This window comes from Brachyistius frenatus, unplaced genomic scaffold, assembly GCF_029030835.1.
Source record: "Brachyistius frenatus isolate BFR_SWC_R1_liver_20210118 unplaced genomic scaffold, ASM2903083v1 Contig_26, whole genome shotgun sequence".
Taxonomy (NCBI): domain Eukaryota; kingdom Metazoa; phylum Chordata; class Actinopteri; family Embiotocidae; genus Brachyistius; species Brachyistius frenatus.
This window is the reverse complement of record NW_027210625.1, coordinates 2,412,342-2,431,752: the sequence shown is the minus strand read 5'-3', so window position 1 is coordinate 2,431,752 and position 19,411 is coordinate 2,412,342. Positions and strand designations below refer to the sequence as shown.

General features: G+C 45.5%; 1 protein-coding gene across 1 annotated transcript in view; it reads left to right on the top strand.

Moving 5' to 3' along the window:
- Positions 1–19,411, top strand: part of LOC138620760 (Krueppel-like factor 7) — a 33,657-nt gene that overhangs the window by 8,823 nt on the left and 5,423 nt on the right. The window contains exons 2-3 of the mRNA XM_069698234.1: positions 10,871–11,498; positions 17,760–17,883. Of these exons, the coding sequence (XP_069554335.1) occupies positions 10,871–11,498; positions 17,760–17,883 (752 nt within the window). The remainder of the gene's footprint in view (positions 1–10,870; positions 11,499–17,759; positions 17,884–19,411) is intronic.

The window sequence follows — 19,411 nt, the reverse complement described above, 5'->3', positions numbered from 1 at the left end:
TGAAACAAGAAAGAAAATGGAAAGTTACTGCAATAAATCAAAGAAACTTAAACTTGATTTTTGCTAAATACCAAAAACATGTTGTTTTGCATTGAAGATTAAGTGTTTTTTTGAATACATGTTATCTTTTCAGACCCAGAACTCAAAACCAGACCCACATGTGCTCACCTAAACGTGTGTGTACCAAGATGCAAGCCAACCCATTGGTTTGTGAACTGCTGATTTGAAGCCTCCACTCTGGCATTTTGGCCGTTGACAGCTTGTTTTCTGGAGCTTCGTATTTGAGGAGAGAAATTCTATTATTCAATGCTAAATCAATAAAAGCAAACAATCCATGTGGGGATGTGTGATGCAAATCTTCCCAGTTTGCAACTGAAAAACATTTAAGAACCCCTGCTGTATATGGTTTTCCCCATCTTTTAACTGTACTGATGGTGTCACATTAATGTTTCACTACCCGATTCCCCGTGGCACATTTTCAGGGAAGAGAATTTGATAACTTATGCTAACAAGAACGAAAGGCATCCCCACCCTCCGCCCAACCCTCCCTCCCTCAAACCTTCCTTGAAATCACTCCCCGCTCGTCTCTGCGAGTGTTTGTGTGACTAGACAGCACATCGTCCTGCTCTCCAGTTTACCGTTATGTGTTATTCAGTCTATTGCCCCAGATATTATTTCATTGTAAAATGATGCCAATTAGTAAAGCCGGTCGCCGGTGGCTGTGGTCTGGCTCCTTCTCCATTCCGGCGGGGAAAGTTATTTGGGTCGGCAGCTATTTTCAGCCTGTGATGTTGCCAGGAATACTTCAGGGAGCAGCCACTGTTTTATAAGAGAGCACATCAATAATTTTCATTGGTGTGTGTGTGTGTGTGTGTGTGTCCGTGTGTGTGTATAAGCAAGAGAGACAGACACAGATAGAGTTTATTGGGTTTATGTGCGTGTGTTCATACCTTGAAGAAATTAGCTATTTTCTCTTGAATATTCAGCGGAGCAGGTGTTGCTCATAAACACTTGTTCTTGTGTTGCACGCATTTTATTGGAGCCGTCACAACCTCCCATTAATTTAAAACCCATTAATTTGTCAGCCTTTAAACTTTAACCCCAAATCCCAATGTCGCTTTTATTCTGGGCTTTCCCCTTTGCCCTGTAATCACCCGTTTATTCAAACTGAAAGTCCGACTTGTGAGACAGCAGTCAAAGCGCACACGCCAGCACACATACTGCAGACCTAAAGGCCAAAGTCAATGAGTTCCTAACACCTTTCTCACTGCGTCTAACCACCCTCCTCCCCTCTCTGCTCAACACACTTACATTGTCAGGATGAAATTGGGGTGAAAAGTCCTCACACTCCGCTTGCGCTTCCCGCTGAAAAGCCAACCGCTCGGCACCGAAGGGTGAACGGGTTCAGCCTGCCGTGCTGCCTCCGCCCATCCTCGTTCGACCTAAACACACACACACACACACACACACACACACACACACACACACACACACACACACACACACACACACACACACACACACACACACACACACACTCTCTCTCTCTCTACACTATCTCTTGGAGGAGAGCCCACAGCAGTAGTGGTGGCGAAGAGACGTCTTTCAATATTTTAAGCGGCTTGAGCTAATCTTTGTCGCTCAGGTTTGTTTTGAAAGCGTTGCTGTGGGAAGAAAGACAGAACGACAGCGCCCCACCTCCTGTCTGCACCGTTTCAGATGCACCTAGTGTCACTGGGATGTGCACACCGTTGCGTAACCGCCCAAATTCCCACGCAAACACACGCTGCAATGCGACCCTGAGCTAATCCACCTTGGCCTTGCGAGACTGTGCCACTGACCTGCTTTCGCTGCTCATGTTTGTTTTCTCCCAATGCACACGTACCCCCCCCCCCCCCGTTTGCTTCTGAGCTAACCCGCAGATTTGGTGTTGTAATGAGTGACAAAGCCTGAGACTGTGGCCCTAACAGACACACTGTTACACAACACTTGCAAAAGCGGGGTAAACACAGACACAGGCGAGAACCGAAGGTGGCTTCTTATTCAGCTGTCGAGAAGCGTGTAAGAATGAACCGTTTGGGCTCTTATCGGTGTGGGCACGGCGCCACAGTTGCACTTCACGGTTTGTGGACGTGATCGGGGTACCGAACGGCCCTTTCTGACTGGCACTGTATGAGGAGGAAGCAGAGTTTTTCCGCTTCACTGTTCCCTTTATCTCTCCCCTCTCTCCTCTCCCCTCTGTTATTTTCGGCCCTCCTCCCCTCTCTTGTTCTCTTTCGCTGCTCGCCGCTCTTTTGTTTCTCCGTGCCTTTTCCAGCCAAGGCCCCATTCTCTTGCCCCGTCATTGTGTGCGGTAATGAAGATTAGCCAGCCTGCCGCACACAATGGGGTCCCCACATCCGGAGCGCAGACTCCCCAAATCCTGCCGCAAGCTGCTAACCCCGGTGTAAAACCACTGTTGTTGCCGACCCCCTCCATCCTCGAACCCACACGCATGCACACGGTCTGGTTCATTCACACACCGACATGTCCAATATGCACTCTGCACTCTGCCGTGTTGAAAGCAAATGGCTGAAATGTCTCCTGATTAGATTAGGAGGGTTTTGACAGCTGAGAGGGAGCGCTTGGCGACTCATATGCCGATAAACAGCAGCTCACCCAAATCCAGTTAAAGAGAGACAGAGTTCCCCTCCCCAGCGAGAGCAACACGGCTCCACTCGTTGGGATTATACCCCCCCCTCCATCCTCCATCCTCCATGCCCTGCTATTCTCCTTTTCCCATCCATCCTCTTCGTCATCATTCATCTTCTTCAGTCTCAAAATGCTTCTCCTCTCCTCTCCTCTCCTCTCCTCTCCTCTCAGTCCGATTTCACCCTCACCTCCAGATCCTCGACTTAACACCAGAACAAAGACATTTTCCACACTTTGTCACGAGCCATTTAGATGGAGCAGCAGAAGTCTTTATACGCGATACACTTGTTGTATCTCGAGCCTGTAAGGGCCCTTAATAAAGTCAGAGTTGCTCTCAAGTTCGGCAGATCTTCACGAGTTCAATCTGTTTACTTGTCAAGCTACTTTCAGCCTTTCCAGTTTGCAGGCGTTGCTTTATTTGCGTGGAGATGGATTATCCGAAAGTGACAGCAGCAGTTTATTGTAGAGCAAAAATACTGTAGTAAATGTGTGCTCTTGGAGCACAAACAGTCAGTTTGCCACATACTGTATAAATTACTGAAATAAATAGTGTTGCTGTTTGTTTATTCAGTCTTCTTCCAAAAGTTGAAATGTGATGTCATCTGCTGGAGCCAGGAAATGCTATTTTTGTAATTTTGATTCAAATGACCTTCATATCAAGAAAAGAGAAGCAGGAGCCTGTTTGGAAGGAAGCAATTTTATCATTTTTTTAACTAATCATTAGGAATAAATTCCTTTTGCAATATCGAAGTGTTATTTTTACCTTTTGCAGCTTTTCATCAAACATGTTTACACAATCTTCCTCAGCAAATTCAGTTGTCATGGAAATGTACACAAGATTTCCTCTTTTTTTTTTTTTCCATGTTGGAACATTGCGTCATCAGCTGTCAGATCACCTTCATCACCCGTATCAATTTTTGTTCCCCGTCCATGGAGTGTCCGTGTTGCCGTGTTATCTGGAGACAGAGCGGGAGGTCCCCTGGTGTCAGGGTGATGTGGATGCGTGCCTCTCTGTTGTGTCTGCTTGGGAGAAAGCAATGGGAAATGTGTTTCTGCCCCATTAAGCAGAGGTCACCAGGTTTTTGCACTCTGAGTGCTCCATCATTGTGGTTTTCCTGCTAGATGAAAGGTGCTTTGAAGATCACACACTAACACACACGCACACACACACGTGTTGTGTAAAATTCTTGTAACTGAGGGCTTAGTGGGGAGATGTCTTGCCTGAAAACAAGCAAACCACACCTCATCCTCCCACTGTGCCGTAAAAGGAAGGACCGTCTCAGTTAATGGGACCAAGGGGAAGATGCTAAAGACCCAACATTGAAATAGTGTCAGAATCTAAGCATGTAAAACAGAATACGCTGCTTGAGTACGGTTTCAAGTGCCCATTGTGTCTATTAGTGCACCCATCCCAACAAAAATTGACTGTGCATAAAGGAGGTGTCAGCTTTACAACCAAAAATGCATTAGTCCCTCAAACTCCGTCAGCAAATTGTGATTTAACAACTGGCAGAGTGTGTTATCAGCTTGAAGCCCGCGCTGTGTAAAACCGCCTCAAGGTGCTGCGTTGCCAGGCTCTGACGGAGGGGCTGACGGCGCCTCTGATTATTACGGTGAGGCTAATGTCGTCTGATAAGGCCGTGTGTGTAATTAAGCTGTTTCTGCAGTGTGTTATCTGAAGCTAGGTGAGGCTCGGCTGCCTGGAGAGATCGAGCTGTTAATCAATGAGGAAGAAAACGCCCGTCTGTGGCATTTCGAGCTTCGTATCGTTCTTTCTTACCCCACTCTAATCTGCAACGTAATGCTTTTTTTTTGCATATGTAGGTGGCAAAACACTGGCGTCATCCTTCAAGCTTTCCCCTCCCTTTAAACCTGAGATGAAATTCTCCGCACGCGTTGGGCCTGTTCCTTCATCTTTCACCTGTCTGTCTCGTCCATCTTCCTCTCTGAGAAGGCAGATAAATTAGCCTTGTTTGTGCCGTTTAGTTTTCTCTCTTTGTGCCTCTGCTCCCTCTGTCACTGCTCTCGCTTCGCTGCTTCGAAGCCCAGTTGGGGCATCAGCAGCTCTAAGATCCCTCCTGGCCAAACACGGCACCCCCTGCCGCTCTCTCCATTGAGAGTAACAGAGGGATGCGAGGGCGCTCCACTATTCAGATCAGTGTCGAGGAAAATGAGGCACTATCTTCCCTCCCGCTCCCCCCCGCCCACCCTTCCCCTCCTTCAGGCCCTGTAGGCAGGTTTCCCGCTCAACTGGGATCCGCCGGTGACGCCATGCTGCTCTCAGAGGAGTTTGAAATCTGGGGGTCGGCGTTCTTAGTGAGTAAGCGGGATGGAGCAAAAACCCCTGAAGCGGAGCTTAGAGAGGAGGGCGTGCTTTTTGAAGATTTTCTGTGTACGGGTGAGTTGGAGGTGGGGGCGGGGGGGGTGCTGTGTAAGTATTGCTCGGTGAAGCTATAGATTACCGTCTCTGTCAGCTGCGACGGCCACCGCTGATGAGCTCCTGCACGGTATCATTTCGTATCGATTAGGTGCTGCGATGCAAACACACACACACACACACACACACACACACACACACACACACACACACAAGGCTTTTGGCGAGATGGCCGCTGCCTAGGGCTACCGGTCATTTAGCTGTCACCTCAAAGTGATGGCTCCGCCCGGCTCACCAGATCAATGGCAGATACAGACCCAATAACACACTATGGCAGGATAAAATGCACACATGCCAACACAAACTCACATATAAATGTGTAAACACTGTGAAAGGCTGATCTCTGAATCAAGTGCATGCCCAAACTTTTACTTCAATAAAAATGCGTGAATTATAAATATCAATAACAAAGATGACTGTAAACAAAGTCAGTAGAAGTGTGTGAACAGTGTGTCATGAAAATGAAATCAAAAGAATCAGAAAAAAAAAGAAAAAAGAACAAGACAATTACGTTCCCTGCTTCATTGCAGGCGAGATTTTCATACTGATATGAGTGTTAGCTACCAGTGGGGGAAAACTGTGATTAATTTCTGAGGGATTTTAATCAGAGCTGATATCACTGTGGTATTGCATTCACGCCCCGTGAAAAGAAACCCAGGCCATCTTATTTTCTGTGACCAATGACATTGTGTGATATGTAAAAGCATGCAACAAGCTTTTACAGACTGTCGCTGGAATGTGACACAACAAAAGGAAGAGAGGCGAAGCTGTGGATGTGAATTCATCCGTGACACGAATGTTACTCACTTTTGAAATGAGTAATCAGACTCCTGCTACATATGAAAATGGACAAAACAAATAATCAGCCTGTCATGTTGGTGACAAAAGTTTTTTTTTTTTTTTTTTTTTTTTCAATTTATGGAGAATAATGACGACAAAGGCGCATTCTGTGCAAACAGTGTTTTGCTGTGGTGAAAGCATCAACAGTCGACACTATACAAATGTTTGCATCCGTCTAAAGTGCGGCTACACAACACAAGACGAGGAAGAATGACAAAAATATGAGAATGCATATTACCTCTGCCCAAAGTTGACAAAATCTGCCTTCCAGCCAGCCTAACCATTTCCCTGTTTACGGTCTTTATGCGAAACTAAGCTATGCTAACTTGCTGCTGGCTCCATCTTTTTGTTGTTGTTGCTGTACATATATGATAGGTGATGTATTATCTCGTATAACTAAATGCAACAAAGCAAAGATGCGTGTTTCTCAGGATATCCGAGTCTTCTTCCATTGTTTGTCTTTACAAATTACTCTATATACGATATTTTGGTAATACACATTTTAAATCGGTGAATTACCATTATGGAGATGTTATTATTATTTAAAATAATGACAAACGGTCACTAACTTTGTCTAACAATATAGATCAGCTCCATAAATTTAATCCACGCAAACCTGCCAAGAAGGTGCAGCAGGGAATCATGGGTCATCTCTGAAAACATGTGACAGCATCACCCCCCCCTCCAACCTCAGTGCATTTAACAATAGTGCTGCATCACCCCCTCCAGCTTAGGACCTCCTCACAGTCCTGCCCTATTCAACCCTCTTAGCATTAGGTCTGAATATTATTCATAGCACCTTGTCTCTATCACGGCATCTGTAAAAACTAAACACGATCATCCTAAAATTAATGAGCCGTATCCACCCCATTACATTTATCTGTTTAGTGGTGTTTTGGGCCTTCCTTTAGGGCATTATGCATGCTCTTCTGTTCATATTTATAACCCAGGCTTTTTATTAGCAACGTAGTGGGGTGCTAACAGTTGGGAGGCAGCCTGTGCTTTGATGGTGATGGCAGGCGGCTCGGCGCAGGCCAAATGTGAAGGGAGGTGATGGAGAGAGGATCAGCTGCCAGGCCAAGGGCCCCACGGAAGAGGGGAGGAGAGGGTGAGACGGAGAGGAAAAGTGAGAGAGGATTTTTTTTTTTTTTTTTTTTTTCCCCAAGACTTAAAAGTCAGCGAGTGAAGTGAGTGAATCAGGTCTGGTTCACAGCTCTCAGTCTGCTTGACTTTGTGAGAAGCGCGTCTTGTGATCAGCGCATATTTGTCACACCTGCTGTATTTTAAGCCTCACTAACCTGAGGTGTGTTCTGCATGCGTGACTCACTGTGCGTGTTTGTGCAGGAGCTTTTCTCTGTGCATGTACAGAATAACATATGTCCGTGGGTCGCTTTCTTTTTTTTATTAATATGTATGGGTTTTTACTGGAGTAAAGGAGAGGGAGTTAAGAATACAACATAGAGTAAACCTGACAAGGGTCTATTGGAACACTTTAGGGGTTTTGGTTTTGATTGTAAAAATGTGTTTTCTGTAAGGCTTCTTCCACAAATAGGATGCATGTTTATTTATGAGAAACACACAGAGCAGTGCCCCCGTGCACACTTGGGACTGAGCACTGCTGAACTGTACACTTATTTAAATGACACAAAGACACAGAAAAGCACAAATATAAATAATAAAATGAATTTTCAGTGAATAGCTGCTTCAGGTTCATGGAGCTGGTGTTGTGTATGCTCACTCACCGTCACACTTCCACAGTTTATTGATAGACCTGAATAGAACAGAGTCGCAATTGATGTGATTAGCAGCACATGTGCTTTTCCTACTGTGATAAGGTGAAATATCAGCTGTGAAAAGGCCTATTGATGCTTGATCACTTTGCCTCTACACTGTGGTCTGCTGCCCATCTTTCTGTGAGCTGTGTTTCTACAACTGTTCCTGTGTGGTCATTAGAAATGTGATTGCATACAAAGAGGAGTTGATGGTGGAGAGATGCTCAACAATATAGAGCTTTGAATCTGGTTTGAAGGTCTGCCCCGAGTCCCCCCACCAGCCACCAAAGTGATTTCCCTCCGGTTTGGAGGATGAGGTGGGGCTGCTGGAACAGCCGTCGGATTGTCTCAGCTTATCCTGGCTCGCATGAAGGAATCATCCCGAAAGCCTTTTTGGAAATGGACCCTGGCTTTGTGCAGAGCCAATTGATGTTGGCTCTCCAGATCGGCGTTTGTCCAAATGGAGTTGAAGCGGGCCGTGAGCGTTCCTTTATCTTGGCTATTGTGCGATGCTTTTGGCTCCTGATTCCTTGCCTACACACGCACACACACACACACACACACATTGCACACTCACTTCAGGCCACGAGACTATCGAGTACGTGTTTGTTCATGTGCGTAGGTGTTCACATAAACACACATACAAGAGCTGCTTAATTACAGTAGTATAATTATGCATATATACACGTGCACTTGCAAAATTAAGTGCACACACAATGCAAACCAGCATAGTTACACACAGCCGCATACAGTACATACACCCACATGACTCCACACCGCACACACAGGAACTGCTGATCAACTGCATGACCTTCTCTCTAACAATGTTAATGTCACCACCTGGAGGAGGAGGGGGAAGGAAGAGAGAAAAGGGGGGAGGGGGGGAGGGCCTTGAAGGAGTGATGGAAGAAAAGTAGGAGGGAGACGGATGGAAAGAAAGCGATAAGGTTGTTGTACTCGCCACCCCTCCCACCTGGAGCCTCTTTTTTCCTTCCTACCTTGTCAAATGTCTCTTCGTCTGCATGCACACACTTGTACACACACTTGTGGGCACACACAATGCATAGATGTACACACACGCACACACGCACGCACACACACACGCGCACACACTCCATCCACCTCACGGCGTGTCGCAGACAACATCCAAGCACATCCCAGCGCATTACCGTGGGTCGTAACCTAACATCTAGTGTGCGTGAACCCTTTTCTGTGTGTGTGTGTGTGTGTGTGTGTGTGTGTGTGTGTGTGTGTGTGTGTGTGTGTGTGTGTGTGTGTGTGTGTGTGTGTGTGTGTGTGTGTGTGTGTGTGTGTGTGTGAGGCCTGCGACTTGCCCGCTGACAGGATCCTGTTATGCCAAATGTCACACTCCCAAAAAGGATTCACCCCCCACAGAGAAAATGAAGTCAAGACATCCCTTCCCTCGGTCTCTCTCTCCTCTCCTGCCTTCTTCACCCAGTGCCTCCATCACTCTCCTCCTCCTCCTGCTTCTTCTTCATCACCTTCCACTCGTACCTGCTCTCACTTATCCATTTCTATCCTCTTTTCCGCTCCCTTGAACTATCGCTACCTCTCACACACTCACCTTGGTTTGCCACCCTCAGCATTTTGCAGAATAAAGTCGCTTTTAACTGGCTGGTTTTAGTGGATAATTAGTCCTCACCTTGGGATAGGAGGAGACGACAATAGAGTGGAAAAAAGGAGGGAAAAAAGGTTGCTTTTGGGCAATCAAAAGGGTTTGAGGCAGAGGTAGAAGGTGTGAGGTGGCAGGAGGGTCGGTTTAAAGATATTGTTGTGAAGAGGTTTGTGTTTTTCCTGTAGCTCACAGGCCAGCATGCTTTCCCCTCCATCGCATTTTGACGCCGTCAATATTTAATTCTGCTCTGAAAGAAGAAACAAAGGGGAAAAAATACTTCAAATTTAATTCTCGTTAGCCACAGCCATCAAAGAAAGCCCTCTCAGGTAGACTTTATTTTCTTAAAGCCATCTCTGAAAACAACATGTAGGCGTGCAGCGTAGGGAGGAGACAAGGCGCATTATCTTCACTTCTCGATGTGGTCTCGAGCAGCTTTTTAATTTGATGTCAGTGTGCGAATACTATAAACAGTCAAATAAAAATAAAAAAAAAATCCATATCCTGTTTGTTCCTGGAAGAAAATGACTTGGAGGAGAAATCTGACTCCCTTAGCAACAGACACCCCCGTCCAAAAAAGAAAAAGAAAAAGTGCATTTTTATTTTTAGAAGGTGCAAACAAGAAGGGGGGGGGGGGTGTAAGATTGTAAATGTCTCTGATGTGTTCAGTCTGCACAACCTTATTCCTGATAATGGAACTAGCTACTCTGTCTGTCAGTGCCTATTTACACACAAATGAAGTGGCGAGCAGCACGCGCCCAGTGGAGCTGCTAGCCTCCATCTCAGCTGTCAAAACGGGTTAGTGGCTACAAGCGAAACACAACGATCCCTGGGATCAAATTGGCGCCGTCCATTCAAACATAATAGCTTCATCCTTGGACATGGAGCGTCTCTTTCCCTCCCAGAACCTTGCCAGCTTGTTGTAAAGTAATAGACTTCTCAGGATGCCAGTTCACACAAATCGGGGATGCAGCCTTTTATTTGCCCTCCGCAGGGAGAGGTGTTTGGAGTAATAGGGATGAAGCAGACCATAACTACTGCTGAATAAATCTTCCTATCTTGGCTCGGTGGAAGTCGGTGCACACATGGCTTGTCAAAGCTCTATAAAATGTTGTTTGATAGGAGTTCTGTACAGTTTAGGACTTTTACTCTTGCCATACACTTGCCTCGCTTTCTTTCCGCGCTACAGCGGTTGCAATCAATCAGTGTTTAATCAGCCGCCTTGCTGGAGTTGCCAGGTAATCCTGGCTGTCTTGGTGGCTATCTGTGCATGTGTGCATGTGACAGCTGGCGGAGCTGCGAAGTTGCTTGTCTGGGTGAGCGGATGGCACGATGCAGATTTTCTCTCCACAGCGTGTAAAGGCATATCGGATGATCTGATGGCTGTTAAAATTGTCAAGTGGGATTTGAGAGTGAGGACGGGCATTTTCAGTGCAGATGCCCAAACGTTTGAACTTGTCTGAATTGAATCTAAATTGAGTGTTTTCTCTCTCGTAGACCTGCCTGGAGTTGGAGCGTTATCTGCAGACAGAGCCCAAGCGTCTTTCAGAGCTCTTTGACCAGGACTTGGACGGCCTCCTAACTCCAGCCTACCTGAAGGAGGATGGAGAGGAGGAGCTGTCAGACACGCTGCTCCCCGGCCTGCCCGGCCTCCCTGAACCTCCCAGCCCACCTCCAGTGATCCTTTGCCCCACACGGAAGAACTTACCCCCCTCTGGTGCAATGAGAAGAGACCTCAAACCCAAAGGACAGGGGCTGGAAAATATGGAAGGGATGGAGGGAGTACACCAGGCCCAGCTGAGCGCCGTCACCTCCCTGACGCCCCCCTCGTCGCCAGAACTGGGCCGACACCTTGTCAAACCCAACCAGACGCTGACGGCCTCAGCCGATGGGACGCTCACCTTGAAGCTGGTGGCCAGGAAGGTGGGGCTTAGCGCCGCCCGGTTGGTGGCGGGGCACGCACTTCCTGTCCGGATGAAGGACGAGGAGGAGGGGGCTGCATGTGTGATCGGGGTCGGAGAGCTACCGGAGAACAAGAAGAGGATCCACCGCTGCCAATTCAACGGCTGCAGGAAGGTATACACCAAGAGCTCCCACCTAAAGGCCCATCAGAGGACACATACAGGTGAGAGCAAGTCATGAGCTTAAAGTTTTTTTTTAATTGTGCAAAATGTGTATGCCTTTATATAGATATTAGTATTAGTTGGTGCACTTTTCAGACAAATGACCCTGAGACTTTCAGACAGGCAGCTCTGAGGACAGCTCCTCTGTCAGGTAGCCACGAGATCCACCTGCTGGTAATGAAACTGACTGACGCTCATTGCAGGGGACAGGTTAAAGCGACTCAATCCTGCAGCTAAATGACCATTGCACGCCGAGCAAGACGTAGCCAGTACGTCTGTCTGCTTTTTCTCTTACCATTGTTCTTCTACCAGTCAGATGTGTGTGACATAAGACACAGCTCTGGATAATTCCTTTCACGCGAAATAAACGGTGTAAGCATTTTTCTACAAAAGAGGTGTAAAATGTGGGCTGTTTTCAAAGCCGACTGGTATCAGCATTATGTCTCCGTGGTTTATATGAGCACTCCATTCATCCACCCATCCTTCCAACCTGCCAGGCTTCTCAATTCCTCGATAACCTGACTTGAGATAATTGAGGAAAAAACACCTGCTTCACATTCTTGGAACAAAATGCACATGAAAGGGATGAGAGATTTTAAAAGAAACAGCTCTGTAATCATGAACCAGGCTCTGTGCCATATGGAAATATCACAATGTGATGATTTAAGAGGACCCACTTCTCTCATCCCACTCTTTCTACCTAAGCACATCAGTGTGCCAAACCAGGGCAGGTCCTCCTTGTCAAGGTTCTTCTCAAGAAGTAAAGGGGGGAGGGTTCTGGAGCTATAACTCTCCCACTCCTCCATCTCAATCCCAAACCACTCAGACCTCTGTCAGGGAGCTGTCCTCCGTCTGAGTAACTGCACAGTGATGGATGGATTGACCTGGATAGGCTGCCATTTTCCCGGTATATTTCAGGCGCTATGTGTTCTATAAGTCTAGGTCAGTGTTTCTCAATCTGAGGTGGGAGACTGTGTGGTTTTTGCAGAGGCGGTAATAGGATCATTTTTAATACCAGGGAAATATGTTTCAAATATAATAGTGTGTTATAATCCCAGGAGGCAAGTCATGAGGGATAACCATGTGTGAATGAAGGGGAAATTGTTGTTGGTGTTATCAATTAGTAGTTTCAGACTTCAGCCCCTTTTGGTCTTGAGGTCCTGTTCACACCAAATCTGACGCATATTTAAGCACTTGATAGTTTCTCTTTAGTTTTTTTTGGCAAGGTGAGAACAAAGGTTTTTTTCAATTATGGTGACAATAGTTGGGTTGGGCTATTCTGGTCTCTACCTCCTCTCTAAGAGAATCGTTTGGGATATAATAAGATAAGTATTGTCATTTGATAGAGAACTGTGCTGTGACTTGGCTTGTTTTAACCAGAGGAGGTGCAGCAAAGAGTGTCCATCATGCTAAATGAAGTTACAGCAACTCAAATTAGATTTCAAACAGAGTCTAAAGTTCAAACAAAGTGTGATGAAGATACTCTTTGATAGGAAAAAGTTAATTTGTTTGCTCCCCGCCCTCTAATTTAATCCACTGTCAGGTTGCAGATCACCAAAGTTGTCCAATTAAGATGCTACTTGGGCCTGGTTTAACAGCTCTGACTCAAGTTTTATTTTAGGGTGAGACTATATTTGAAAAAAGTCAACTTGTCAACTTCTGCATGTTAAAGTTAATTGGAAACATGCTGTGTGTGTGATCACACCCTCAGTGGTACACAGGCATTAGGCTGACTGGAACAAAGGGCACAGACAGGCCATCATTGATTCCCCAGTGTGGTGTGTCTGCAGCCCCTGTGATTAAAGTCCTTGCCAACTGGGCCAGCTCGAGGAGGCCAGCGCCACCGGTGCTGTCCGCTCACAAAATCCATATAAGCACTGGAAATCAGAGATGTGTCATCTCAATCATCCACTGTTCAGAACCAGTGCAATACTTTGGTGTGTGATGTCATATGTTAACTTGCTTGATGTACCAAATAAAGAGCAGACAGAGGCTACTATAGGATAGAAACTAGTTAACAGTAGTGCTTTGTATTTGCACAACAATGCTGTGGTTTGACAAGAGGCGATGTGGTATGGCATAGCGGCAGACTCATAGACTTGCTTTTTCTCTCTTTTTATTTCTTTGTTGTTTTTTAAATATTTGTATCTTATTTTATTTCACCAGAAAGTCTCATTGAGATGAAACTTCTCTTTTACAAGGGAGACCTGGCCAAGATAGCAGCCGTGTAAACTCTTATGCAACTAATGAATTAATTATCATTTTGGTCAATGTCAGAAACATGTTTTTATCCACCCAGAGCCCGAAGCAACGTTCTATAATTACACTTTATTTATGATACCAAACAGATAAGTGACAAAAGGGACAAACTTGAGAAGCTCAGCTGACATCTTTGCTTTTTAAGTGACCAGCTAATATTTGATTCCTTTTCTTTGACTTTTTCACAAACTGATTTATAGCTGAAGACTGTTTCTTACTGTACACCTCAATACACCTCCTGAAGACATGGAAGGAGATCCTTGTGAGAACATTTTTGTCTTTCAGCTAATTTGATATCTCTTTTATCTCTATTGAATAAATTGTTTAAAAAGGTATATTATAAGGATTGCTATATAGCACCATAAAGGACACCGTTCCTTGAAGAAGCCGTCCCCCTCGACCTAATCAACGTCACGTAAGGTGCTTTTACGTAGAAGCACCTGAAAAGAACATCTGTTACATAGCAGGAAGTGATGAAGGGGGAAAACGTCGACACAAGATGACAAAAGGAAACACAAAAGCCAAAGAAGAGGAGAGAGTGACGTGGAGTGAAACAAAGAGTCGATGAAGACAGGAATGGGGGGTGGTACAGTAGAGGGACCCTCTTCAGAAAGAGACAGCAGTGCCACAGGCTCCCCCATTCACTGAGCCATTATCCTGACAAGTTTAAAGATGTCATTACTCAAATCCTCTTTTTCTTAGTTGTTATTTCCATAAATTACCGATGGAGAAAAGGCGACGATTTAATCTGGAATTAGACGAGCTGAGTTGAAATGACAGTGCCCTGTAGAGCTTTTTGTGAATAGGCTTATGGCAGATAAGGAATGGTACAATTAGATTTCGGGCCGGGTAAAACACGACGACTGGTGGGTTATTCTGCCGTCTCCCTCTCGTTCCCTCCGCTGCTCATCTGCTTCGCTCTCTTGCTCTCTTTCTGTTTCTCATCATTTTCTCTCTCCTCCTATGTCATCCTTATATCCAAAAAAAACACTCTCTCTGTGATGCTCATATTTTATCACTGCTTTTTTTTTCTTTTTTTCTTTTGCGCTGATCAGCTTGTTAAGGAATATTTTTTTCTGACCGGTATTGCACTTATTTTCTGTAACTGCTTATTTGTTGGTCATTTACTGTCATACTGACAGACTGCCAAGTGACATCTAATACCTGACTGGTGACACCAGATGCTACTGATGTCCACACTTTAGCTGCTTTAGCCTCACAGCCCTGAGTCATAGAAGGTCCCGATTCAGCCTTCTGAAAATCTTAAAACAATGACGTGATGATGTACTTGAAAGACATTTTCTGTCATTGTTTCAAAACAGTACATTGTCTCTTGCATGTGGAGATCATTTTTTTGTGACCTGCATGCACAGAGAATGCTTCACCTTCTTTTATTCCTTCTTCTTTTGTTGTTTGCCCAGCTGAGTGAATCTGCCAGTTATTGTTACTCTGTTATTAAAAACTAAAACTTTCCATCTAAAGATCCTTCAGCCCTAATTTTCATTTCCTCCACCCCTCATCTTTCTCTCTCAACCTGCTCCTCTCCCAGCCTACGGTGCTGGTTGTGGCCAGGAGCCTATAAAGCGTTCTGCAAGAGCCTCTGTAATGACCTCTGAGACCCGGATGCCCTGCTTCAGCTCCAGCTAATGGAGGGAATGTAATTAACTTCAACACTGGCACCTGAGAGGCTGGAAAGAGCTCGTGCACGAGTCTGTGTGTGCGCGTGTGGGAGCATTCGGAAGTAACAGATTACACATAATGGGATTACAGTGACTCAGGAAACACCCCATTATCAGATTACCGATGAGGAATATATGGTTGCTTATTTGATTATTTAAAACAAAATCTAAAGGAAAAGCAGTCTGACTGCGCATATTTTGTTTTCCTAAAATGAGTGAGCAGTGCCGGCAAATGGGGATCTGATTAAATAATGCAGGATAAATAATTGTCTAAAACAACAGCACTGTCCACAATCCTGATTCTTTAAATCAGAACAATTAATCCACTTAGTTTTATAATCTACATTATATGTTTTACAGGCAAAGTAATCCAAAAGTAACAGAACATAATCAGATTATGTTGCTGAGTTCAGGCTAATCCAGTGGATTAGGTTACTGATTGCCATTTAAAACCGTCAGTCAGTCAGATTGTGTGTAACGCTGTGTTTTAAAAGTAGCCTTTCCAGTCCAGTGTGCGTGACAGAGAGTGTGTGTTTGTGTAGGCAAGTGTGTACCTGCTCCACTTGCCTGTTTGTACGAGGGCATCTTGAGGGAAAGGAGAGCAGAGGAGGGGGGGATCTGTTGCTAGGCAACGGGGGCAGTGTATTGTTGGAGGAGTCGATAGCTGAGTGGTTATGTACTGCTGCAGGCTCTGGTCTCTTAGTGCCCCCCCCCCTCCCTCCCTCTCCTCCTCCTCCTCCTGCACCACCACCACTACTACTACTACTACTACTACTACCACCACCACCACCATCACCACCCCAGCCCCACTTCTCCTCCCCCTGCCTCTTGCCCTGTACAGCTCAACGGTTACCGTTGCTAGGCAACTGCCTCCGTGCTCTGCCAGCGTGCTCGGTAATTGGCCGGTGGCATGGCGGCGTGCCGTTGCCAGATCCAGCCAGCTGCACTGACTACTGCCTCCTCATGTTTCACCGCACCCCCATTCTCACACTCACACACACACAGATACACCCCGCCCCCTTGCTCCCATTGCTAGGCAACACATTCAGGCATCTCTGCCTCCCGGGAATTTTATTGGCCAGAGCCGGATGGCCCAAACCTGCTGCTCTGGGTGTTTCTGGAAAGTGAGGCAGTATGTAAGGCTACAATGGGGACATGCATGGATGGATGGATGAAAGGTGACCTGACTAATTTCTCTTTCTAACTCGCTGAGAATATTTAAAGCGGTCGAACAGGTCAAATTTGGAGAGATTTGTATTGTTTCCATATTTGCCGTGGCGTGCGTTATCTCGCTTTGCATCTGAGGTCAACTTTGCCATGAAACTGTTTGACATTTGACACTGGAAATATTGACACGTACCTTTAAGTGCAACACGTAAATACTGTATTACACTATTGATTGTTTCGCTTGTCCCTCAGGAACAAACCTGTACACAGTCAGTGAATTTATGCAACAGCTGGTACAGTTAATGGTACCAAACTGCTACTGTCTTTATACAAGCACCTCCCTCAATTTGGACTGCCTGACAATGCAGTTGATCCATTGATTGTGTCCCTTTTTATAATCACATTCAATGAATTAAGCCAGCATTTGTGCCGAAAGCACTCAAGCAGAGCTGGTCAGTGTGGCTGTATTCAAGCATGAGCACCAGTCCAGATGGGATGTGACTGATGCAGGTGACATCTTTGGAGCTGGACGCAGCTGGCAGATTGTGGCTTCCTTGCCATTATGTGACTGGCCTAATTATCACTACCCTCCTCCCCTGCCGGCATATCTGCAACCTCCTCTGCCTTAATCCACTTCTGCAACACTTCTCTCCTACTCCACTTTTCCCTCTCCTGGTCTCATCTCACCTCTTCTTCTCAGTCTCTCATCCACCTTTCCTCTAATCCCCCCTCCTCCCTTTCTCCCTCCCTCCCTCCCTCCCCCGCCTCCACTTCTTCTCTCGCTCCACTTCTCTCAACCCTCCACTCCTCTTCTGCGTGTTCAGCAAGATTGGAGACCAGTGGGAGCTTCTCCATCTCAGTGTTAAACATTGAATTGCTCTCTTTTCAGTCCCTAAAAAGGAAACGGTGACAGGAGGGATGTGGATCTTTATGTGGTGAAATAGAAACTGAAATCAGAATAGGAGCTCTGCATTGACCTTAAATCTGCACTTTGTATCACGTGTATTAACAGAAAGGCAGCAAATATTTGGAGTCGTGGTTCCACACACCACAGTTTTATTTGCATGGCCACAGAGACAAATAAGCATGTGATTGGTGCATAAGCGATCAAACAGGTGCTTATGTGTGTGTTTTTTTTTTTTTTTTTGCATCCCCCAGGTGAGAAGCCGTACAAGTGCTCGTGGGAGGGCTGCGAGTGGCGATTCGCCCGGAGCGACGAGCTGACGAGGCACTACCGCAAACACACCGGCGCCAAGCCTTTTAAGTGCAACCACTGTGACAGGTCTGTCAAAACACAACTCTCCCTCCTTCCCTCTGTCTTGTATGTTTTTTTCTCCCATTTTACAAGGGTTATTTGAAGTACTTCCACGAGCACAGCGGGCTATGTTTCACCGCTGTGTTTTGTACACAGTTTGGTGTAGTAAAGCAGTGCTACAAGATGCTGGTAACACACCCAAATGCGTTTGGTACTGACCCAGTTTAAAAAGTGTGCTGGCAGGATTACTAATGTGTGCTCCTATGCAACACGCGCAACTTGCTCAGTGTTTCAATGATAATCCAAAGACTGCTCGTTCTGCTCTATACCCACATTAGGCCTGGTGCAGCATATTAATGGTGGATCCTCTCACAAGGTGATACATGGCCTTGATTTGTAGGCTACTTTCAGACTGGGACAGAGGTGTGAAATGAGTGCAGAACCCATTAGCACTGTCACAGCTAACTGTATGGAATATGAATTTGAGTTTAAGTTTTTAGGTTGTGGGTAAGTATGTAAAGGCTCAACTAATATTAAAGTATTGGTTAATATCTGTCATACATCGGCATAAACCATTAATAGAGCCATTAGTTGCAACGTACAAACTATTTATATCAAAAATTTAGGACCAGTTTTTGGTGTGTTGGACATTTAAAGGAACTTTTTTTTTTTTTTTTTTTTTTGGAGGGGAGGAGGGGGGGGGGATTGCTGAAGCCACTGTGACCTAAAATACAGATCTCTTTGTTACTGTAACTAAAGCTCCAGGATTGCCCTGTGATAGGAGGCCATCCTGTAAACCGGATGATTCTTGGTCTAATCCCTGCAACCCGAGTGTCCTTGAGCGGAGCAAACTGGCCATCAGAGAAGCCTTGGCACACTCTATCACAATCCTTCTAAAACCATGTAAAACATAGATGGGGTGGTTATTTCAGTGTTATTGTATTTAAAGAGTTTTCAGAAATAGATCTCAAACTCTAATTGTCCCATGTCACTTCCTGCTACTGTTTTACAACGCAGAAAAGATCCCACAAACATCAACTACTGGTGCAAAGGTGCAGGGCTTTGTCACTTTGAAGACTTGATCTGATGTAATTTTCCTGCGTCGCCCTGGCGTCTGTTTAATTGTGAGGGACAGCAACATTTTCTGGGCTCCTTAAATGTGGCTCCGCTGATCACCAAAAAACAAAACATCAGCTTGACTCGGACACAAAAATCTTTACTCCTATTTTAATTACAACCTTCACTCTGTGATCCGGCCCTCGCTAACATCTCTGGGATCTCCGAGCAATATTGTCTACATGCGCTACCACAGTGCATTTTGAAAAGTTTTTTTTAAATGTCAGGATATTTTACATTTGTATTCCTGCAGCACTGAGTGTTTTTATGAGATATAAACCCTGCAGAGACCATATTCTCTCATAATGTCTAAAAACTTACTTAAACTGACAGTTTGAAATTTGGTGAGAATACAGCTTGCTATTGAATATGTGACCTCTTGAATCATGCATAGGTTCATTATGAAAGGACAAAAAAGAAATCCCTCTTCACCTGGGGT